Raw genomic sequence first — 20,511 nt, forward strand, 5'->3', positions numbered from 1 at the left:
CAAATTTTTTTTTTTACACAAACAAATGGTGAGGGGCAGTCTCTGATCTCTGCTCTACAGGATCTAACTATTAATAAGTGGCTCCAGCTGAGTATGACATACCTGAAAAAATGTGTGGACACATTTCCTTGCAAACTGAAGCCATTATTGAGGCTATTTATAGTGGCAGTCTTACACAGCACATTATTAGTGTGATGTTTCTGCAGGAAGACTCACTTTTTGTCCAGTGTAGTTAACCTTATAATGTTATACAGGATGTTTCAAAAAGAATATATGTATCACAAAGCACTATGTTGTAAAGACTGTCTATCACTGTGCCATGGCTCAGTTATTGGAGGAACAAATACATTTTCTAGTTTATATTAATTGCTACTACATGTTGGTATCCTGTTTGCTTGGTCAATGTCACAGGTTGTAAAATGGCTATGCTATACAGCACAGAAATCATTTTGTGTTCTCGAGTTTGCTAAGTGTAATTCTGTGATTATAGTGCAAAGACGTTTCAGGGTGAGGTACCAAACTAATAATCAGAATGGATGGAACATTCACAGATGGTATCGACAGTTTGTGTATGTAAAGGAAGGAGTCCAGGCTGCCCTTGTACTTCCGATGCAAATGTTGCACGAATTCAAACTGCTTTCCTATGCAATCCTATAAAGTTAACTCATTGTAAAAGTTGGGAGTTACAACTGCCTACAACAACAATTTGGCATGTTTTGAGATGTTGGTAGGTTATGAAGCCGCACAAGTTACAGCTGTTAGAGGCTCTACATCATGACGGGAAATGCAAACGTGTGCAATTTTTCGATAAGCTTTGGAATGCTGTCGATAATAACAACACTTTCACACAACGCCATCCTAGTAGGAAAGTGAACAAACACAATGTTCAAAATTGGGGCTACAGAATCCACATGCACACACTGAATTTGTATGTCATTCACCCAAAGTCAATGTGTTTTGAGCGATATCCCACTTGTCTGTTTACAGCTCATTCTTCTTTGATGGAGTATCTTGCTATGTTACAAAACTTGCTTTTTTCCGTTACTTCCTTTCCAGTGGGCCCGCAGCTTGCATAATGTGATCTTATTGTAGCAAAAAAAGAAACAAAAGACATTTATGTTCCAAGGTTCTAAATCATACAAGCTAAGACGTACACTAGACAATGGCAAATCACCGACATGAGCTCATCTTGTACATTGTATTACTACGAATAAATAAATATATAAATAGTGCATCAAAACACTTGTACCTAAAATTTAAAAAAAAAAAGAGGACTACTTCATTTTCTATTGATACAAGTCACCATCCTCACTGGAGTTGCCAAGTGCGTGACTATCTGAATTCGGGTATCACTGACATACTGTTCGTACTGCTGGCAGAGGACATACTAACCATCTATAATCTTAACTTGAGAGATTCGTAAATATGTGTCCCAAGTTTCATAGTTGTATATCTTCCAGTTTAATAAACATAAGTGTTCAAAATACAAGTTTCTTACAGTTTAATAAACGTAAGTGTTCAAAACACATATATTCTTTTTGAAACTTGCTGTATTGTTCTTTGCTAGTACCAAAATTATTCTATGAATAATTTTTGACATGACTCCTGTATACAAACCAAACAGTTTGTAAATGTATGTAATCAGATTAACGATCTCTAACCCCATCCCTCTCACACATATACATACCAGCTTTCTGAAGTGCCTGCAGGCCATTCCGTATGGATCGGTGTCGGCTGCAGCCCCCTCTGACAACAGAGACACGATCTGCACCTTTGATGCCGGACCCGTCCAGAACCGTCTGCACTTTCTCCGGAGAGTCCACGACCAGCGCGACACGACGGACCCACGGCGGCCGCAACACCTCCTCCAGAGCGTACAGCAAAATGGGCCTGCCCTGTCAGCAATTTAAACACTCACGATTAGCTGGGTGTTCTAGCAAAATAACAACAAACACATTTCAGCACAGATGTTATTGCAAGGGTCACATATTAAATTTCTACACATCTCCCTTAGATGGGCCATTAAGTTGCTGTCTTATGCCAACACTGAATGACATTAAGTTAAGCAGTACCATAAACTGTATTTATTTATAAATAATACTTTAATTATTACAACAGCTTGTCTGCGCAATGAATTTTGAAGTCAGGTTTAGTTTTCAGTATCATTATCTCACCCAATACCATTCAAACTGTGTCAGGCCTCTCTCGACATTCATAAAATTATGTTATGTATCATATTATATAGCTTGGAGTATGTCTGAGAAACATTAAATATTGTTTCACCTAATCAGTAATTTTCTTGAAGGATGACCATCAATAATGATGTGTAGTATACTCCAAACTATATAATTCCAGCCCGAGATGCTGGAATTGGTGGTCATCTGTGCATGAGGGGTGTGTGTGTGTGTGTGTGTGTGTGTGTGTGTGTGTGTGTGTGTGTGTGTTTTTTTTTTTTTACTGACAATGGCTGTGGCCAAAAGGTATATGTAAGTGTCTCTTAATCATGCCTGTCTCTAACTTGACGTGTCTTCTTTACGAGAGTAGCAATCTACCTTTTCCTACATTGTTGATCTTCCTATCTGGAGTTCCAAATTGTATAATGTGAGGCATTACACAATTGTGTGGGTGTTGAGAAATGCCTGAAACAGCTGAGTGATAAATACAATACATGATGTCTCAGATAATGGCCCTGAGAACAAAACATGTCTTCAAAATTCATTGCATAAGCAAAGTGCTGTAGTAGTTAAAGTATTATACATAAATAAATACAATTTATACTAATACTTACCCTAATGTCTGTGTCAGGAAGTCGTTTCTGAAAGTATTTGTATAGAATGTAGCCATGTATGGAAGTGAAACATGGATGATAAATAGTTTAGACAAGAAGAGAATAGAATCTTTCGAAATGTGATGCTACAGAAGAATGCTGAATATTAGATGGGTAGACCACATAAATAATGAAGAGGTATTGAATATAATTGGAGAGAAGAGAAATTTGTGGCACAACTTGACTCAAAGAAGGGATCGCTTGGTAGGGCATATTCTGAGGCATCAAGGGATCACCAATTTAGTACTGGAGAGCAACGTGAAGGGTAAAAATTGTAGAGGGAGACCAAGAGATGAATACACTAAACAGATTCAGAAGTATGTAGGTTGCAGTAGGTACTAGGAGATGAAGAAGCTTGCACAGGATAGAGTAGCATGGAGAGCTGCATCAAACCAGTCTCTGGACTGAAGACAACAACAACAATAACAACAACAACAACCCTAATGTCATTCAGCGTTGGTATAAAACAGTAATGTTCTAGGTGTTATATATAAAGAGTAATGAACTCTGAAAGTACAGGATGAAAATGCTACCTGTTCACGAGCAGGTCCCCGTAAGATTTGGCATTACTGTTGTTTTAGTATTTGTCATTGGTTATTGATCAAATGGTGGCAGCCAGAAACTGACTGAGTAGATTGTTCACAGTGACTGGCTAAAAAGACCACAACGTGAAAAAACGGCAATTTCAAATAAAGGTTTCTGTCACTTGATTTTTTTATGATTTTCGTAAATGCCAAACTTGACAAAAATGACTCAATGTTTGGCAATCAATTAACCATCTTCAGAAAAGACTTACAACTTAAGGGTATGTGACTTGTCATGAGATGGAGTTATCCATAGGTATATCAAGGACTTTGGTACATCTGATTCTGCATTGATATTCAACTGCAATAAAAATCTGTTACTGATGGATTCTGCACAGCTTGACAGAAGTCCAAAAATTGGCCCATGTTAATCGTTGTAAGGAAATGCCTGGAACATTTGACCTAGAACATGCAAAACCCTTATGTGAGATCATAATGGGAGGTGAATCTTCAGAATCTGCATAAGAGATGGACACGAGGAATGGTCAACTGTTTGAGAGTTCTGAAGTGAACAAACACCAACAAAGCACTTCACGACTTCCTACAAAATGATAGTTCCTTTCTTTGATAATGTAGGAAAAAGACAGATTGCTACTTACCGTAAAGAAGACAAGTCAAGTTGCAGACAGGTACAATTAAAAGACACTCACTTATAGCTTTCGGCCACAGCCTTCATCAGTAAAACACACACACACACACACACACACACACACATACACACACACACAAGCAAGCACATCTTGGGCTGGAATTCCAGTCCAAGATGCTGGAGTTGGCTGTCGCGTGTGCGTGAGGTGTGCTTGCTTGTATGTGTGTGTGTGTGTGTGTGTGTGTGTGTGTGTGTGTGTGTGTGTGTGTGTTTTACTGACGAAGGCTGTGGTGTGTGTGTGTGTGTGTGTGTGTGTGTGTGTGTGTGTGTGTGTTTTACTGACGAAGGCTGTGGTCAAAAGCTATATGTGAGAGTCTTTTAACTGTGCCTTTCTGAAACTTGATATGTCTTCTTTACAGCACCAGCAATCCATCTTTTTCCTACACTGCTGAATTCTTACCTGGACAGTCCATTGCTTAAGTTCCTTTCTTTGATTACACTGGCCATGTTGTGAGCATTCCTTTAGAGGACTAAGTACAATGCTGGGTACTACACAATGTTCTGCCACAAGTCATTGATGGAAGTCAGAAAAATCAACTGAAAATGTTGTATCATTGTTCCTTGTAGAGTCACACTACACACAACTGAATCTGATGGAGAAAAACACTGTTGCCCACATTCTCCTGATTTATCACTTAAAGACACATTTTTGTTGCTTTATGTTAAACAATGTCCAACAGTGATTTTCATCGCCTTTAAGGGTTTGAAACAGTCCGAAATCACATTTTGAGATATCAACATACGAGTGGGAAAAAAAAATTGACCAGAATTCGTTCAAAGCCATGCAATGGTGTATAAATTTTAAAAGCAAACGTTTTGCAAAAGAGTAAGGCTATATGTGTTTAAAAACTGATCTTATTAGTCCTCATAATGTCTAAGTGAAAATACATAGTGCAGTGACATAGCTCAGAAACTGTGTTGCCAAATGAATGACAGTGAAATGAATGTGTGAATGAGCATGAGGAAAACACTGCCAAAAAAAAAAAAAAGGGAGAGAGAAATAGGCGCAGTAAGACTTACTGAGAAGCTTAAAAAATAACCTCATTTTGAGAAAGCTAACTACTGGTCCACGGCAACAACAGTGCTATGCTGCATCCATTGTAGATCTGAGCTGACAGTCACTGAAAAACAAAATGTAATCTACAGAGGAAATAAATAGCAGCTAAGGATGCCACAACCATAGTGAAATAAATTCCAAATCTCAGATATTTACTACAGTTAACCAGAGTGATACCAATGCATTTTCCAAAAATGTGTAATACTGGGGCGGGGAGTTAGTTTGTGCACACCACCAATAAATAAATAAATAAATAAATGTGTTTAATTTTTATTAACAATATATTTTTTTAAACATAGGTACTGATGGATGAGTAAGGTACAGAACCTGAAAACATTTTTTAGCATGATCTTAGCAACACCTACATATTTTCAATAATGTTTACTCCAAGTGCAGGGGTACTTCATGACCACCACCAAAAATTTAAAAAATATAAATTTCATAACTGTCATTGATTTCACCTCACATCATGCCTTTCAAAATTCTACAGATGTGTAAGACAGGACCTAAACCTGAAAATATGAATATGACATTTGTTGTGAAAGGTCACAGTGGGTAATAGGACTTAGATTTTTGGTTAAGTTTTACTGAAAAATTTAAACAGTTGTGGAATCTGATATAAGAAATCACCAAAAACGATAAACATTTTTTCAAAATTTTAAAATATAAAGTACCACTCGAGATCACAATATTTTTAAAAGGTGGGCACAAAGTACCCCCTCCCCCCTCGGTAACGCAAGGGTTAACACATTATTATGAGGGGTAGTTATAAAGTTTCAATTATCTCTCAAAAAATTAAGGTATTTAATTACAATTTTTGTTTATTTGCAAATACATATCTGCAGACCTGGTACACACTGAATTCCCACACCACAGTACGGTACCACTCTGCTAGACGGCGAGAACGAAATAACACAGTCCACCATTAAGGTAGAGTATCATAAGGTCGTTGATTTTCTGCATCTAGTGGGAAAAAAGTGCTGCAACAAATCTGTGCTAAGTTGGTGAAAGTGTAAGACAACAACACATCATCATATGATACAGAGATCAGGTGGTGCAGGCACTTCTAGTGCGGCCACACACGTCTCAGTGACAAAGAATGAAGTAGCTGGCCATCTCTCCATTGAGAACCAGCAATCGTAGGAACTGGTGACCCTCTTGCTCAAAGACCAGGGAATCACTATTGAAGCAGTGATGGAACAAGTTTAAATCAGTCACGGATTGCACAATGAGGAAGTGTTCTGTGGTTATCAGCTGAGCCGAGACAACTTTCAGCGGCAGTATTTCGACAAGTTTTCTACTCTCACCATCAGGCGAAGCATCAGGTTTATGTACAGTTTGTATATTTATAGTTGGTAGATGACAGGTTTCTCTGCCTCACCTGCAACGGCTGGGCCAATTGCGCGCCCTCAGAAGGGATATTGTGGACAGTGGAGAGGGATCGTGGACAGTGGTAGGGGGGACTTCTGGCACATTGGAGGGTCCCAGCACCACGTCCTGGTGTTGCCTGTCTATTGCATTTGCTGCCTTCGCTGCTTTCATGCCAGAGCGCTCCTGACGTATTCTTGCTAGTGCTATATCCCATATGGAGCAAAGTTAGAAACCATTGCTCTGGTTGACAAGATCATCACAGACTCGTATTTTTACTGCCTCTTTGATGATCGAGTCCTAGACCTCATTTTTCCAGTGCAGCACCTCTGTCTGTTCAATATTAAACATATGACATCATTGAGTCTGTGTTCTGCCACTGCAGATCTGTCTGTTCGTCTGAGGTGACTGCTTCTCACATGTTCTGAGCTGTGCTGCAAAATATACTGCTGTATCTGGCCGATTTACTGCTTGCCACATTTGCAACTAATGCCACAGACTCCAGATATTCACAGTCCTTGTTGATCTTTCATTGAGCCAAACATATTTTTGATTTTGGGGGCAATGAGCAGAAAATGGTTTTAATGTTGTTTTTTTCTAGTATCCTGGTAACCTTGACCATGGCCCAGCATAAGGAAGGAACAACACACATTTATGTCTTTTCTAGCCATAGGCTAAAATCAAAAATATACTTGGTTCAATAAAAGGCGAACCATGACTAGAGTCTAAGCATCAGTTGCAAATGGGGCAAGCAATATTGGCCAGACACAACAGTATATTTTGCAGTATCACTCGGAAGATGTAAGAAGTGTATGCCTCGGCCAAATGGACATATCTGCAGTGACAGAGCACAGCCTCAATGGAGGCCATGTGTTTGATTTTGAACAGACAGAGGTGTTGTGCCACACAAACAGGTTTTGGGATGTGATCTTCAAAGAGGCAGTGGAGATAAGGGTTTGTGATGACCTAGTCAACTAGCTTAGTGGTTTCCAACTCAGCTCTGAATGGGATATAGTGCTAGCAGGAATACATCAAGAGCACTCTGATGCAAAAGTGGCGAAGGCAGCATTGGAATAGACAGGCAGCACCAAAAATGACGCCAGGGTCGTCAAACACAGTGGGAGCCCCCACCACCACTGTCCACAACGGTCCACCCCCCCCCCCCCCCCCCCTCCCTTTCATTGTCCACGATACCCCTCCTTCTGGAGGCAAATGATTGGACCAGCTGTTGCAGACAAGGCAAAGGAGCTTGCAGGGGCTATAGAGATATGAACTGGACATGAAACAGACACTCCACCTGAAGATGATGAGTAGGAAACTTGTTAAAGTGTTCAAAATGGTAAAGAGCAGCAACTAGTTGTCATTTCCATTCTAGCTTTATTACAGTAGTTCCAGATTTCGGCTAGTAACTAGCCATTATCAATGCGGTATTCCTTAGTTATTATATGTGCCCTAGTATGTCTACACCTGTTGTTCAGGCTCTTGTCACAATAATCTTTAATCAACTGTGACAAGAGCTTAAGGAACAGGCGTAGACATACCAGGGCACGTATAACAACTCCAGAATACTGCATCCATAATGGCTACTAACTAGCCGAAATCTGGATCTGCTCCAATAACGCTAGAATGGCAATAACAACTCATTGCTGCCCATTATCATTTCGAAAGTTATATCACAGTCGCAGAGTGCCATGCATTTTCCTAATGGAAGGTAGTTTGATGGTGTTGAAATGTTGCCACAGATTTATGTTTCGACTCAGCTAATAAACTGAGAAGATTTCATCATTGAAATTTGCCCAGAAAGCCTACAGTCCCACCTCATACAATATTCTGATCGTGAAAAAGGCCATCATCTGCTCAGTTCCGCGACTGTTCGTACCCGTTCAAAAAGCCTGCTGATTAAAATGTAATAGCGGAAAGATTTCAACTGTGTCAACCTGATCCAGATGACTTCTTTAGCCACTTGATCATCGTGGATGAGTGCTGCGTGTATCACTATGACACAGAGACAAAGGAGCAAAGCAAGCAGTGCAAACATGTGGATTCATTAATACCGAAAAAGGCAAAGAGACAAATATCATCAGGCATGGTGATTCTGAGACTGCCGTGGGGTGGTGTCAACAGACTGCGTTTTATGTTGCTAACCATCACAGGAGCATAATGCCAAAATCTCCTGACATTATGGCGGACTTTCCAGACAAAGCATAGCAGGAATCTGTCTGAGGAGGTGGTTTTGCTCTACAACAAAACCCCTGCTCATTCTCCTGCTTTTTTTGGGCTATCAAATTTTGCCCCCCACCTTTTATCATCCTGACACGCTGCCCAGTGAACTGTTCTTTCCTCAAGTGAAGAAACCATTGCACAGCAAGCATTTCCAGAATGACAAAGAGGTGATTTTAGAGGTGGAGCATTTCCTCAACAGCCAAAGTGCAGACATCTACGACAAAGGTCTGCATCACATCAAGGACTCACCCGTGATTTATTTATATTTATAGAAAATCAGCTAAATAAATGTGAGTGTAGTTTCAAGAAATTCTGGGGATAGAATCAATTCCTGGTGTAGTTACAATTTAACCACACTCAGCATGGAAAAGATTTTGGGGTTGTGTTCAGTACTTGAAATAACCTGTAAATCACCGAAGGTGACTGCTGGGACGATTCGTCTGAGAAGGCTGCCTCATTTTTATCTACTTCCATATTAAGCAAAATCTAGTTCCAAATGCTTATGATGGCAGTTAGATGGGCTGATTTCTGGTTTTGTATAAGTAGAAGTTTGCTTCAAATGATCGTACCTGTCATATCCCTGAATACCGCCCATCCCTCCCACATGTTTTACACAAATCTGACATGAATAAGTAAAAATAAATCAGAAAGTTGATGCAGGGAACCATATCAATTACTGGAAACAGTTGTGGTGAATGCATATTCATTGGAAAAATACTAAGAAATTGTGACACAAACATTGAAGATCACTCATATAAAGCAAATTTGTCCAACTGGTTACAGAGCACAATGCATCTGTTTCAAATTTAAATTGCAGAATTCATCACGGATTTGTTCATTCGGTGGGAAGATCCTCCACAATCCCCAGCAAGGAAAAAAAAACTACAGGAAATGAAGTGTGTAAGCTCACTGGTCATTCCAAGAAAATCAAGGGATGTATTACTTTTTTCCACAAACATTTCATATAATCACCAAGACATTAAAATTAGACAAAGTTTTGTTTATGTAGCTATCCACACACCAATCACAAAAAGGAACAGTAAGAGTGTAAAACCATACTAAAGAAACACTAAGTATATACAATAATTTCAGGACTACAAAAGCTGGTATGTTGGTAGTGTCTATAGTTATTTTAATGGTACAAAAAAGGTGTATTTCTTCTGAAAAGATTTCATGGCATTTCAGACTACACAATTTCATACAATGAACTGATGCATGGATTGTAAACATGATGCTTAATGAAATGCTTATGGAAAATATTAACAGTAGACCTAAGTAAGTAAGTCGAGTCTGTTTAGCAGTCATAGCAAAGAAACCCCTGAAGCAAATTGAAAAGGAAGTCAAAGTGCATGCAGGTGCCAGAATGCATTAAATTTACTCTTTCTCTGGAAAGGTGAAGGTGCATTTTATGTCAGTTACAGATTCAAATTCCACATTTAAGAATTAAAAGTGACATAACATCAATCACGTTGCAATGTGGGTCCAGTATTCTGCAGCCCATATTTTGTGCACTACGGAACAAGGCTGAAATGCAGTGAACACTTTGCACTAGTCAACCCTTACAACATCAGTTACGGTGCTATCTACTAGCTATTGGATCTCGTGGGCGAACAGACTGAGTTAATTCTAACACGATTTCTGTTAGTCAAATTCATCCGGTTTACTACAGAGACATATTTGAATTTCCAGATAGTTGTAATATATAGAGATCAGTCAACACAGGCCACATGTTGGACTACATTTCGTTGATCACATGCCATAGATCCCACGGGATGAGGTGTCTGGGATATCTAATGGACTCAAGGTTTTACACTATGTTGAAGTACTATACAATTAAACGACTTAAATTTGTGAAATGTCATTGTATTACAGTAAGTAGGAACGCGCATCACATGCACAGTTATGGTGTCAGTAACAGCATTCAATGTTACCCTGGAGTAACAGAATGAAAGGTGGATCGCCCATACAGTATGTTGCAGAGCAGAGTTCCTGCAATAATGTTATATCTAACACCCCCCCCCCCTCTGTAATTTCATGGATATCACACTTCAATATTCAACTATTTACTGCTGTTCCCGGGGGATACGTGTAATATCAACAAGATGGACTGCCTACATTATCAAATAACAGAACAAAAATCGATGGGAAAAGGTGATATAAAATAAACTGATGCAAATGTGCAATCTGAGGCACTGGTATTAAAGTTCTACACAAAACATACTTAAAAAGAGACGGGTATTACAGTTTAAAAACATTTCTCGGTGAATGTACGATAACTAGGGCTTAACATCAGATGGTGTGGTCGGAAAATTAAGAAATTATCAACACGAAAATCAGTAATACGTAAATTTACCGGCAAACGTTTTTGAAGTTGAGGTTAGGTCATGTTTATAAACATAACTATTGTTTGTAAACAAAGGTTTTTTCGATGTTTCACTTGTGGTATTGCATTCTTCAGAAGAAGTTAAAACTAATTATTACCATTATTTCGATGTATTGTTTTGGTGACGATGCTCCGACCCTTTCACCTGTTCCAGCTGACGGCAAGATGACACCAACTTCGAACGAAATCATTTTGCCTATTATATGACAGTACTTGTTTCTGGTGAACTGGACTTACTCCTGGGGGCAATATCCTAAGTGTTAAAAACGCTACATTTCCTACATAAACTCACAAAATAAACAGAATGCAGCTATACTATAGCTCAAAACAAACTATCCCTCCGTGCCACCCATTTCGTAACACACACAATCGCCATTTTCGTTCGTAATCGAAGTGTGGTTAAACGAATATTTTTTTCCAAAAAACTATTAATATGCAATTGCATAATTACAACATTGTCGTCGGATAACTTTTCTTTACACTATTCGCGGCATTTTTTATTGTTATGTTTTTTAATCAACAAAGTAACTCTTCCAGTTGTAGTGAAAACGTCTTATCCTGGGGTGTTTTGGGACACCTTTCAAAATTGAACGTCATGTAGTTGTTTTGTAAAATTTTTACGATGTAATTTGATGTTAAATCGAACTACTTTAAACTTTTTTATCTCTGGATAAGTTAACTAAAGGAACGGTAGGCATGTTTTCTCATTTCTACATTAGAGGGTCTTTACACTATAGCAGGCTTACGCTAACCTCGAATTGAATGTTATTTTATTATAACAAATAGGAATTTTGCTCCCACTGACGACAGAATCACGTCTTTGTAGCCTGGTATTTGGAAGCTTTTCGCTTCTTGTACAAGGAACGTTTCGAGTCGCCCGCCAGTCCAGTATATATTTTAACGCAAGGAACGCAAGCGAACCAGTTGCTTTCTCTGAAGTGAACTCAAGATGGCAGAGAGTAAGGGTGCTTTACTTGCTAAATCGGTGCAAAAACATGCGGGAAGAGCGAAAGAAAAGGTGAGTTTCCAATGACAATATTTATTTCGCCTTTTTTGGGTGGTGTTCTTTCTAAATCACAGAGCTTTTCGTGCTGTGATCGCAAAACCTCGAAATAATGAGACTATTACCAAAAGCGGAGTGGTCGGCTGCTTGTGTAAGCATACCGAATACGACAGTGCAAAGATATAAAAATACGTAGTTTGCGCGTCTGTCAATATCACACGCGAACAGCTGACCGCAGGCGCGCTACATAAAATACTGTTATTCTAAGATTTATTTGATACCATTACTCTGTGTATTAAATAACTTCTTGTTGTGCGTAATTTAATTAAATCATGTGACAGAGGACTCATTTTTTCCCTTGTTTTGGAGAAGCAACACCCACTTGTCCTGGATGTATGAAATGTAAAAATAATACAGCTAGCGCGACCAAGAGCACCGGCGTGTATTCAGTTTCCTAAGGTTATTTATATCCTGTCTAAAACTAGCTTAAAATAAAACAGTGGTGATTTTGAAGTAATTATGGTGTAGTGGGCGTCTTAACACGATCTTTAACAATAGACACCCACTTTTTTTTTTTGTAACTGATAACAATGCTTTCTGAGATTTACGTAAATTTATCTCGATTATGTCTTTAAAAAAACGAAACGTTAACCGCGAGAAAAATGAGTAATTTACTTTTTAACTTAGAACATAACCCAGACAACCTGAATCCAGATAAAACGCGAGCTTTTAACTTCTGGTGCATTAATTTTTTTTCTTCCAAGTCTCAAGTGTTAATACGAATAAGGATCGTATTGTGTATTTAATTTCATTTTTTTCGCAATGCTTTGTTGCAGTTCTGCAAAGAAAAGTGTACGTACATACCATCAAATCTACGTTTCGAAGCATTTCCTTAATTGTAATTTATTCACCTTTCATAAGGCAAAGTAAAAGAGCCAATTGACGCGCAGAGAATACAGTTAGGTCGACAAGATGTTAATTGGAGCCTAATTAAAATGACCTTATCGCACTTTTCTTCATGTAATGATTGTATTTTTATTACATTTTGTATTACGTCTTCTGAACAAGAACAAGTGGGTGCCCTTTTTTCTGTGTTTGATACGTATGGCCTTGTCTAAAACGTCGTCTTCTGTGACAATATAATTTTGCATCGAAGATTCAATATTATCGTCCGCGGTATCGTGTTTATTTTGGAAGTGTGTGTCCGTCGAGATGACTACAGAACATATACTAGATCTGTTCATCTTCATGTTGGAGTTTTTTTTAAAAAAAAATATTTTTACAATTCTGTTAGTATGTATGTGTGTGTGTGAGGGGAGGGGGGGGGGGGGGACGGCGTAACAGATTCCGGAAGTGATGTGTATCAAACTGGTGAAGAATGCCATCAGAGAACACAGTATTGCTGTAGTTATGTCAGAGGGAGTTCTTACTGTCTGCATATTTTTGACATCTCTCCATGTGAATTAGTTAATTTGCTGTGGTGTGTGTGTAAAATCAAATAGAAAAATGCTTTTCAGTTTGCTGATGTATTTCAGGAATTCAGTGTTCGACTTTACGTTTACTGCTATACTCTGCAGGCCACCACCTTGCGGTGTGTGGCGGAGGGTTCTTCGCGTACCTCGTGCTACGATGGTTAATTGTTCCGTTCTCGAAACGTTTTTCCCTCTCGTTGCTTAGGGGGAATAGCGGGCCTTTTGATAGTTTGTTTTTCCTTCTCGAATGGTGCACGGGAAGAACAGCTGTAAATAATCCTGCTTATGGGATTGCACTTTTCTGTCAAGGTCATTTCACGAGACGGAGTAGTCTGTCCTTCGAGTTTTAATAGCAAACCACTCTTTGACGCCCGGACACCTGTTCTGTAGCGTCTATCACTGCCCTATTGCAGAGATAAGAGGGTGTGAGAGGGGAGGGGTTATTTATATGGTGTGAATAGTATTTTTCCTTAGTGGGACACGACGCTCTCAGCATCTTAAGAAGGAAGCGATCGGGTTCTACGGGCAATACGTTCTATATTGTTGGGCTTTTCTTCCTTCGCACATGAAATTTAAGGGGGACGTCGAGCGGCATTGCCTCTCATAGCGCATAGCGTATTAACGACGTATTTTATATCATCAACGCCCTAACACCTCTTGACTCTTGGAAAAATGAGTTTTATTTTAGAACGGAAAACTTGTCTCCATCAGTTATTCCTCTTTTACTTACCTAAATGCCAATCAGTTTGTCCGCTCAGCGAGTTGCGAATTACTGGGCTAATTTCGTTTCAACTCTTTTTCTGTAACTTGGTGTAATAATTTGAATAGAACGATGTAAATTACAGCCCACACTGGGATTACTACTTTGCCAACTAATGATTTATTAAATGTAATAGTTTTCAGTTTCTTGCTCATATACCAAACGCCTTCTCGAAGACTGTATTCGTAACTTTATTCCTGAAAATTAGTTTGACAGCAGAGAGAGCCGCTCAAGTGATCTTCCTAATCGATTGGATTAGGAGCAAAATACACCACCAAAAATAAGTCGTATATGTCGCGTTCCTAGACAGAAATAATTAGGTCGAAGCCATTACATATTTTTTCTGCGTATTTACCAGTTAAAAAAAAGCCACATTCGTTACTGTTTCGGTTTGTACGTATATTGAAGTAAGGGCTAAAGAAAGCGGGTAAACGGGTGACAGTCGAAAAGTAAGTGAATATGTTGTTTCCAGAAGTTCCGCCAATATATTAGTGAAATGAAATAATTTTTTATATTATTAAATAATTTAATTGCAGTGATGTATAAACAAAACAATATTGTATAGTAGGCATAAATCGCACAAAGTCGAGATGTTGTCAGTTGACTGGCTTTGTATCGGGGGGGGGGGGGGGGGGATGTTCTAGTTTCCTGATGGAAGATTTCCCTTGGTTTCTCTAAATTACTCCTGGTAAATACCAGACGCTTCCTACGGTAGGGGCCCGGTTGACTATGTTTCCCGTCCCTGTTACATTAGATTTGCAAAAATATGTAAATGCCAGTGTGTAAAAAAAAATTTCCCACCATAGTATCACGATACACCTAGTATCCTTGTAAAAGTGTATTAATACCGTACTTCAGCAACTACTGACGCACCATATAATGATTCTTCTCATTCGGTTGCGCTTTGTATGCTCTACGGTTTTGGCTCGTTCCGATTATCATTGGACAAACCATTCCGCTCGCGAAAATCCTATTTATAACCAATCAGCAATAATGTGTCCGCCCCCGATAGCTGAGTGGTCAGCGCGACAGACTGTCAATCCTAAGGGCCCGGGTTCGATTCCCGGCTGGGTCGGAGATTTTCTCCGCTGAGGGAGTGGGTGTTGTGTTGTCCTAATCATCATCATTTCATCCCCATCGACGCGCAAGTCGCCGAAGTGGCGTCGAATCGAAAGACTTGCACCAGGCGAGCGGTCTACCCGACGGGAGGCCCTCGTCACACGCCATTATTATTATTATTAGCAATAATGTGAATGCATGCTTTCCCGGCGTAAACAGCTGGTGAAGAGTTCTCGGGCTTCCAGTAGGGTGGCGGTCTCTTCAGACTGCGACGTTTCGACGAGTGACATACTCATCATCATGATGAGTACGTCACTCGTCGAAACGTCGCAGTCTGAAGACACTTCCGCAAGCTGCATTAGTGGCTTTGAAAGGGTCTACGACACAAAACTGGAAGGAAGGGAAAAAAAGCGGCAGTAGCGTCAGGCTTTTAAATGGAAGTCAGCAAACAGATGTTAATTTCAATAATTTACGGTCCCCAACCGACTTAAATTCATCAAAATTAGCACAGTAAAAGAAGGCAGCACGTATCCAGGTTTCCCATCTGGTTAAAATAGGTTCTGGTGGCAAACCAAAATTTGGCAGTACATCTCTAAATGCGGCTGCACGGACAGGTGCTTTGAAGAAATCTTTCAACAGAAAGAAAAGGAATACTATGCATGCCTTAATGCGTCAGAGTTAACAAATCTTTTTTTATTTTGTGCAGCTATTTACTTTGTTTGTAGAGGACATCAGCATATACACATTTTTCATGTTTGAGACGTACCAGTACTGTTTCAGCGTAAGAGCAAAACATGCAACACGCTTGCTTTTCCGGCCTTTATATGCGGCGCACCAGAACTTAACAACAGAACCCTTTTTTATTTAAATTTGTTGATACGACTTCTACCAACATCAACCGAGACGAACTGGTCACTTGAGCTCACTGTGAAGTTGAACGCCGCGCGTAGTGGCTGCGAGGTTTAAGGCGTTATGTCACGGACTGCGCGGACCCTCCCGCCGGAGGTTCGAATCCTTCCTCGGGCATGTTGTTCCTAGCATAAGTTAGTTTAAGTGGTGTGTAAGTCTAGGGACTGATAACTTAAGAAGTTTGCTCCTTTTGGAATTCACACACATTTGAACATTTTTTTGAAGTTTAACAAAATTCGCCGATGACATTGTAATTCTGTCAGAGACAGCAAAGAACTTGGAGGAGCAGTTGAACGGAATGGATGGTGTCTTGAAGGGAGGATATAAGATGAACATCAACAAAAGCAAACGAGGATAATGGAATGTAGTCGAATTAAGTCGGGTGATGCTGAGGGTATTAGATTAGGAAATGAGACACTTAAAATAGTAAAGGAGTTTTGCTATTTGGGGAGCAAAATAACTGATGATGGTCCAAGTAGAGAGGATATCAAATATAGACTGGCAATGGCAAGGAAAGCGTTTCTGAAGAAGAGAAATTTGTTAACATCGAGTATAGATTTAAGTGTCAGGAAGCCATTTCTGAAAGTATTTGTATGGAGTGTAGCCATGTATGGAAGTGAAACATGGACGGTAAATAGTTTGGACAAGAACAGAATAGAAGCTTTCGAAATGTGGTGCTACAGAAGAATGCTGAAGATTAGATGGGTAGATCACATAACTAATGAGGAAGTATTGAATAGGATTGGGGAGAAGACAAGTTTGTGGCACAACTTGGCCAGAAGAAGGGATCGGTTGGTAGGACATGTTCTGAGACATCAAGGGATCACCAATTTAGTATTGGAGGGCAGCATGGAGGGTAAAAATCGTAGGGGGAGACCAAGAGATGAATACACTAAACAGATTCAGAAGGATGTAGGTTGCAGTAGGTACTGGGAGATGAAGAAGCTTGCACAGGATAGAGTAGCATGGAGAGCTGCATCAAACCAGTCTCTGGACTGAAGACAACAACAAAATTCGCGAAGTTACTCCTGTTTTGCACTTCTGGCGTAATTCTTACGAAGAAAACAATCTATAAAAGGTGCTAACTTGGAAGTTATTGCAATATATGCACGGAGTCCAGAGAAATTGTATGCATTATAAATCTCTAAATTGTTTCAGACGTTCCTCCGTTTGGCCTTTGCTTCTGTTGCTGTAAACATATGTAATTGAACGATGATTATTTAATGTAGGCAACGCAAGTAAAGAGACACACAATTTTTATCATCAATTTGTTACAAATACGAGCATTCTTCTTGAGTTGCAACAGAGAGTGATATTGTTTTTCACTTTCGTTTAGTACCTTGATTCCATTTTTCATGGCGACGAGTAAAATAACTCGACAGCAGAGATGTATATCTTGCTCAAGTGAGGGTCTAGTCTGTGGAAAAAGATACGGAACGAGAAATCAAAATTTACAAGAGGCGTTCAACAAGTAATGTTAGAATTTAATGACTTTTCTGGAGACTAGAAATCTACTCTGTAGAATTCAGCATGGGTTTCGAAAAAGACGATCGTGTGAAACCCAGCTCCCGCTATTCGTCCACGAGACTCAGAGGGCCATAGACACGGGTTCCCAGGTAGATGCCGTGTTTCTTGACCGCCGCAAGGCGTTCGACACAGTTTCCCACAATCGTTTAATGAACAAAGTAAGAGCATATGGACTATCTGACCAACTGTGTGATTGGATTGAAGAGTTCCTAGATAACAGAACGCAGCACGTCATTCTCAATGGAGAGAAGTCTTCCGAAGTAAGAGTGATTTCAGGTGTGCCGCAGGGGAGTGTCGTCGGACCATTGCTATTCGCAATATGTATATAAATGACCTTGTGGATGACATCGGCAGTTCACTGAGGCTATTTGCGGATGATGCTGTAGCATATCGAGAGGTTGTAACAATGGAGGATCTGCAACGAATTGACGCATGGTGCAGGGAATGGCAATTGAATCTCAATGTAGGCAAGTGTAATCTGCAGCGAATACACAGAAAGAAAGATCCTTTATCATTTAGCTACAATATAGCAGGTCAGCAACTGGAAGTAGTTAATTCCATAAATTATCTGAGAGTAGGAATTACGAGTGATTTAAAATGGAACGAGCATATAAAATTAATCGTCGGTAAAGCAGATGCCAGACAGATTCATTGGAAGAATCCTAAGGAAATGCAGTCCGAAAACAAAGGAAATAGGTTACAGTACACTTGTTCGCCCATTGCTTGAATATTGCTCACCGGTGTGGGAACTGTACCAGATAGGGTTGATAGAAGAGATAGAGAAGATCCAACGGAGAGCAGCGCGCTTCGTTACAGGATCATTTAGTAACCTCGAAAGCGTTACGGAGATGATAAACTCCAGTGGAAGACTCTGCAGGAGAGACGCTCAGTAGCTCGGTACGGGCTTTTGTTGAAGTTTCGAGAACATACCTTCACCGAGGAGTCAAGCAGTATATTGCTCCCTCCTACGTATATCTCGCGAAAAGACCATGAGGATAAAATCAGAGAGATTAGAGCCCACACAGAGGCATACCGACAGTCTTTCTTTCCGTGAACACGAGACTGGAATACATCAACGTTTATACTCCGCAAGCCACCCAACGGTGTGTGTCGGAGGGCACTTTACGTGCCACTGTCATTACCTCCCTTTCCTGTTCCAGTCGCGTATGGTTCGCGGGAAGAACGACTGCCGGAAAGACTCCGTGCGCGCTCGAGTATCTCTAATTTTACATTCGTGATCTCCTAGGGAAGTATAAGTAGGGGGAAGCAATATATTAGATACCTCATCCAGAAACGCACCCTCTCGAAACCTGGACAGCAAGCTACACCGCGATGCAGAGCGCCTCTCTTGCGGAGTCTGCCACTTGAGTTTGTTAAACATCTCCGTAACGCTATCACGCCTGCCAAATAACCCTGTGACGAAACGCGCCGCTCTTCTTTGGATCTTCTCTATCTCCTTTGTCAACCCGACCTGGTACGGATGCCACACTGGTGAGCAATACTCAAGTATAGGTCGAATGAGTGTTTTGTAAGCCACCTCCTTTGTTGATGGACTACATTTTCTATGGACTCTTCCAATGAATCTCAACCTGGCACCCGCCTTGCCATCAATTAATTTTATATGATCATTCCACTTCAAATCGTTCCTTACGCGTACTCCCAGATATTTTACAGAAGTAACTGCTACCAGTGTTTGTTCCGCTATCATATAATCATACAATAAAGGATCCTTCTTTCTATGTATTCGCAATACATTACATTTGTCTATGTAAAGGGTCAGTTGCTACTCCCTGCACCAAGTGCCTATCCGCTGCAGATCTTCCTGCATTTCGCTGCAATTTTCTAATGGTGCAACTTCTCTGTATACTTTAGCATCATCCGCGAAAAGCTGCATGGAACTTCCGACACTATTTATTATGTCATTTATATATATATTGTGAAAATCAAATAAGTCCCATAACACTCCTCCGTGGCACGCCAGAGGTTACTTTGTCTGTAGACGTCTCTCCATTGAGAACAATATGCTGTGTTCTGTTTGCTAAAAACTCTTCAATCCAGCCACACAGCTTGTCTGATATTCTGTAGACGCTTACTTTATCAGGCGACAGTGCGGAACTGGCATCTACCTGGGAGCTTGTATCTAATATTTTCTGGGCCTCATGAACAAATAAAGCAAGTTTGGTCTCACACGATCGCTGTTTCCGGAATCCATGTTGATTCCTACAGAGAAGATTTTGGGTTTCCAGAAATAACATGATACGGGAGCAAAAAACATGTTCTAAAATTCTACAACAGATCGATGTCAGAGATATAGGCCTATAGTTTTGCGCATCTGCTCGACGACCCTTCGTGAAGACCGTGCTCTTTTCCAATGATTTGGAACCTTCCGTTCCTCTAGAGACCTGCGGTACACTGCTGTTAGAAGGGGGGCAAGTTCTTTCGCGTACTCTGTGTAGAATCGAATTGGTATCCCGTCAGGTATAGTGGACTTTCCTCTGTTGAGTGATTTCAGTTGCTTTTGTATTCCTTGGTCACTTATTTCGATGTCAGCCATTTTTTCATTCGTGCGTGGATTTAGAGAAGGAACTGCAGTGAGGTCTTCCTCTGTGAAAATAGAAGGGAGAACCGATAGAGGTACTTAAGGTACCCTCCGCCACACACCGTCAGGTGGCTTGCGGAAAATAGACGTA

At 40.1% G+C, this 20,511-nt stretch overlaps 2 protein-coding genes across 3 annotated transcripts in view; one reads left to right on the plus strand and one right to left on the minus strand.

Moving 5' to 3' along the window:
- Positions 1-11,524, minus strand: part of LOC126428245 (D-ribitol-5-phosphate cytidylyltransferase-like) — a 60,916-nt gene extending 49,392 nt beyond the window's left edge. Inside the window, exons 1-2 of the mRNA XM_050090160.1 lie at positions 11,190-11,524; positions 1,688-1,895 (exon numbers count right to left, since the gene is read on the minus strand). Coding sequence (XP_049946117.1) covers positions 1,688-1,895; positions 11,190-11,282 — 301 coding nt within the window. The 5' untranslated portion in view covers positions 11,283-11,524. The remainder of the gene's footprint in view (positions 1-1,687; positions 1,896-11,189) is intronic.
- A 434-nt stretch (positions 11,525-11,958) lies between these two features.
- LOC126427900 (myc box-dependent-interacting protein 1) overlaps positions 11,959-20,511 on the plus strand; it is a 509,442-nt gene continuing 500,889 nt past the window's right edge. For both annotated transcript variants that reach the window (XM_050089785.1, XM_050089786.1), the window contains exon 1: positions 11,959-12,109. In XM_050089785.1, coding sequence (XP_049945742.1) covers positions 12,041-12,109 — 69 coding nt within the window. In that variant the 5' untranslated portion in view covers positions 11,959-12,040. The remainder of the gene's footprint in view (positions 12,110-20,511) is intronic.

This window comes from Schistocerca serialis, chromosome 12 (assembly GCF_023864345.2).
Source record: "Schistocerca serialis cubense isolate TAMUIC-IGC-003099 chromosome 12, iqSchSeri2.2, whole genome shotgun sequence".
NCBI classification, from domain to species: Eukaryota; Metazoa; Arthropoda; class Insecta; order Orthoptera; family Acrididae; genus Schistocerca; species Schistocerca serialis.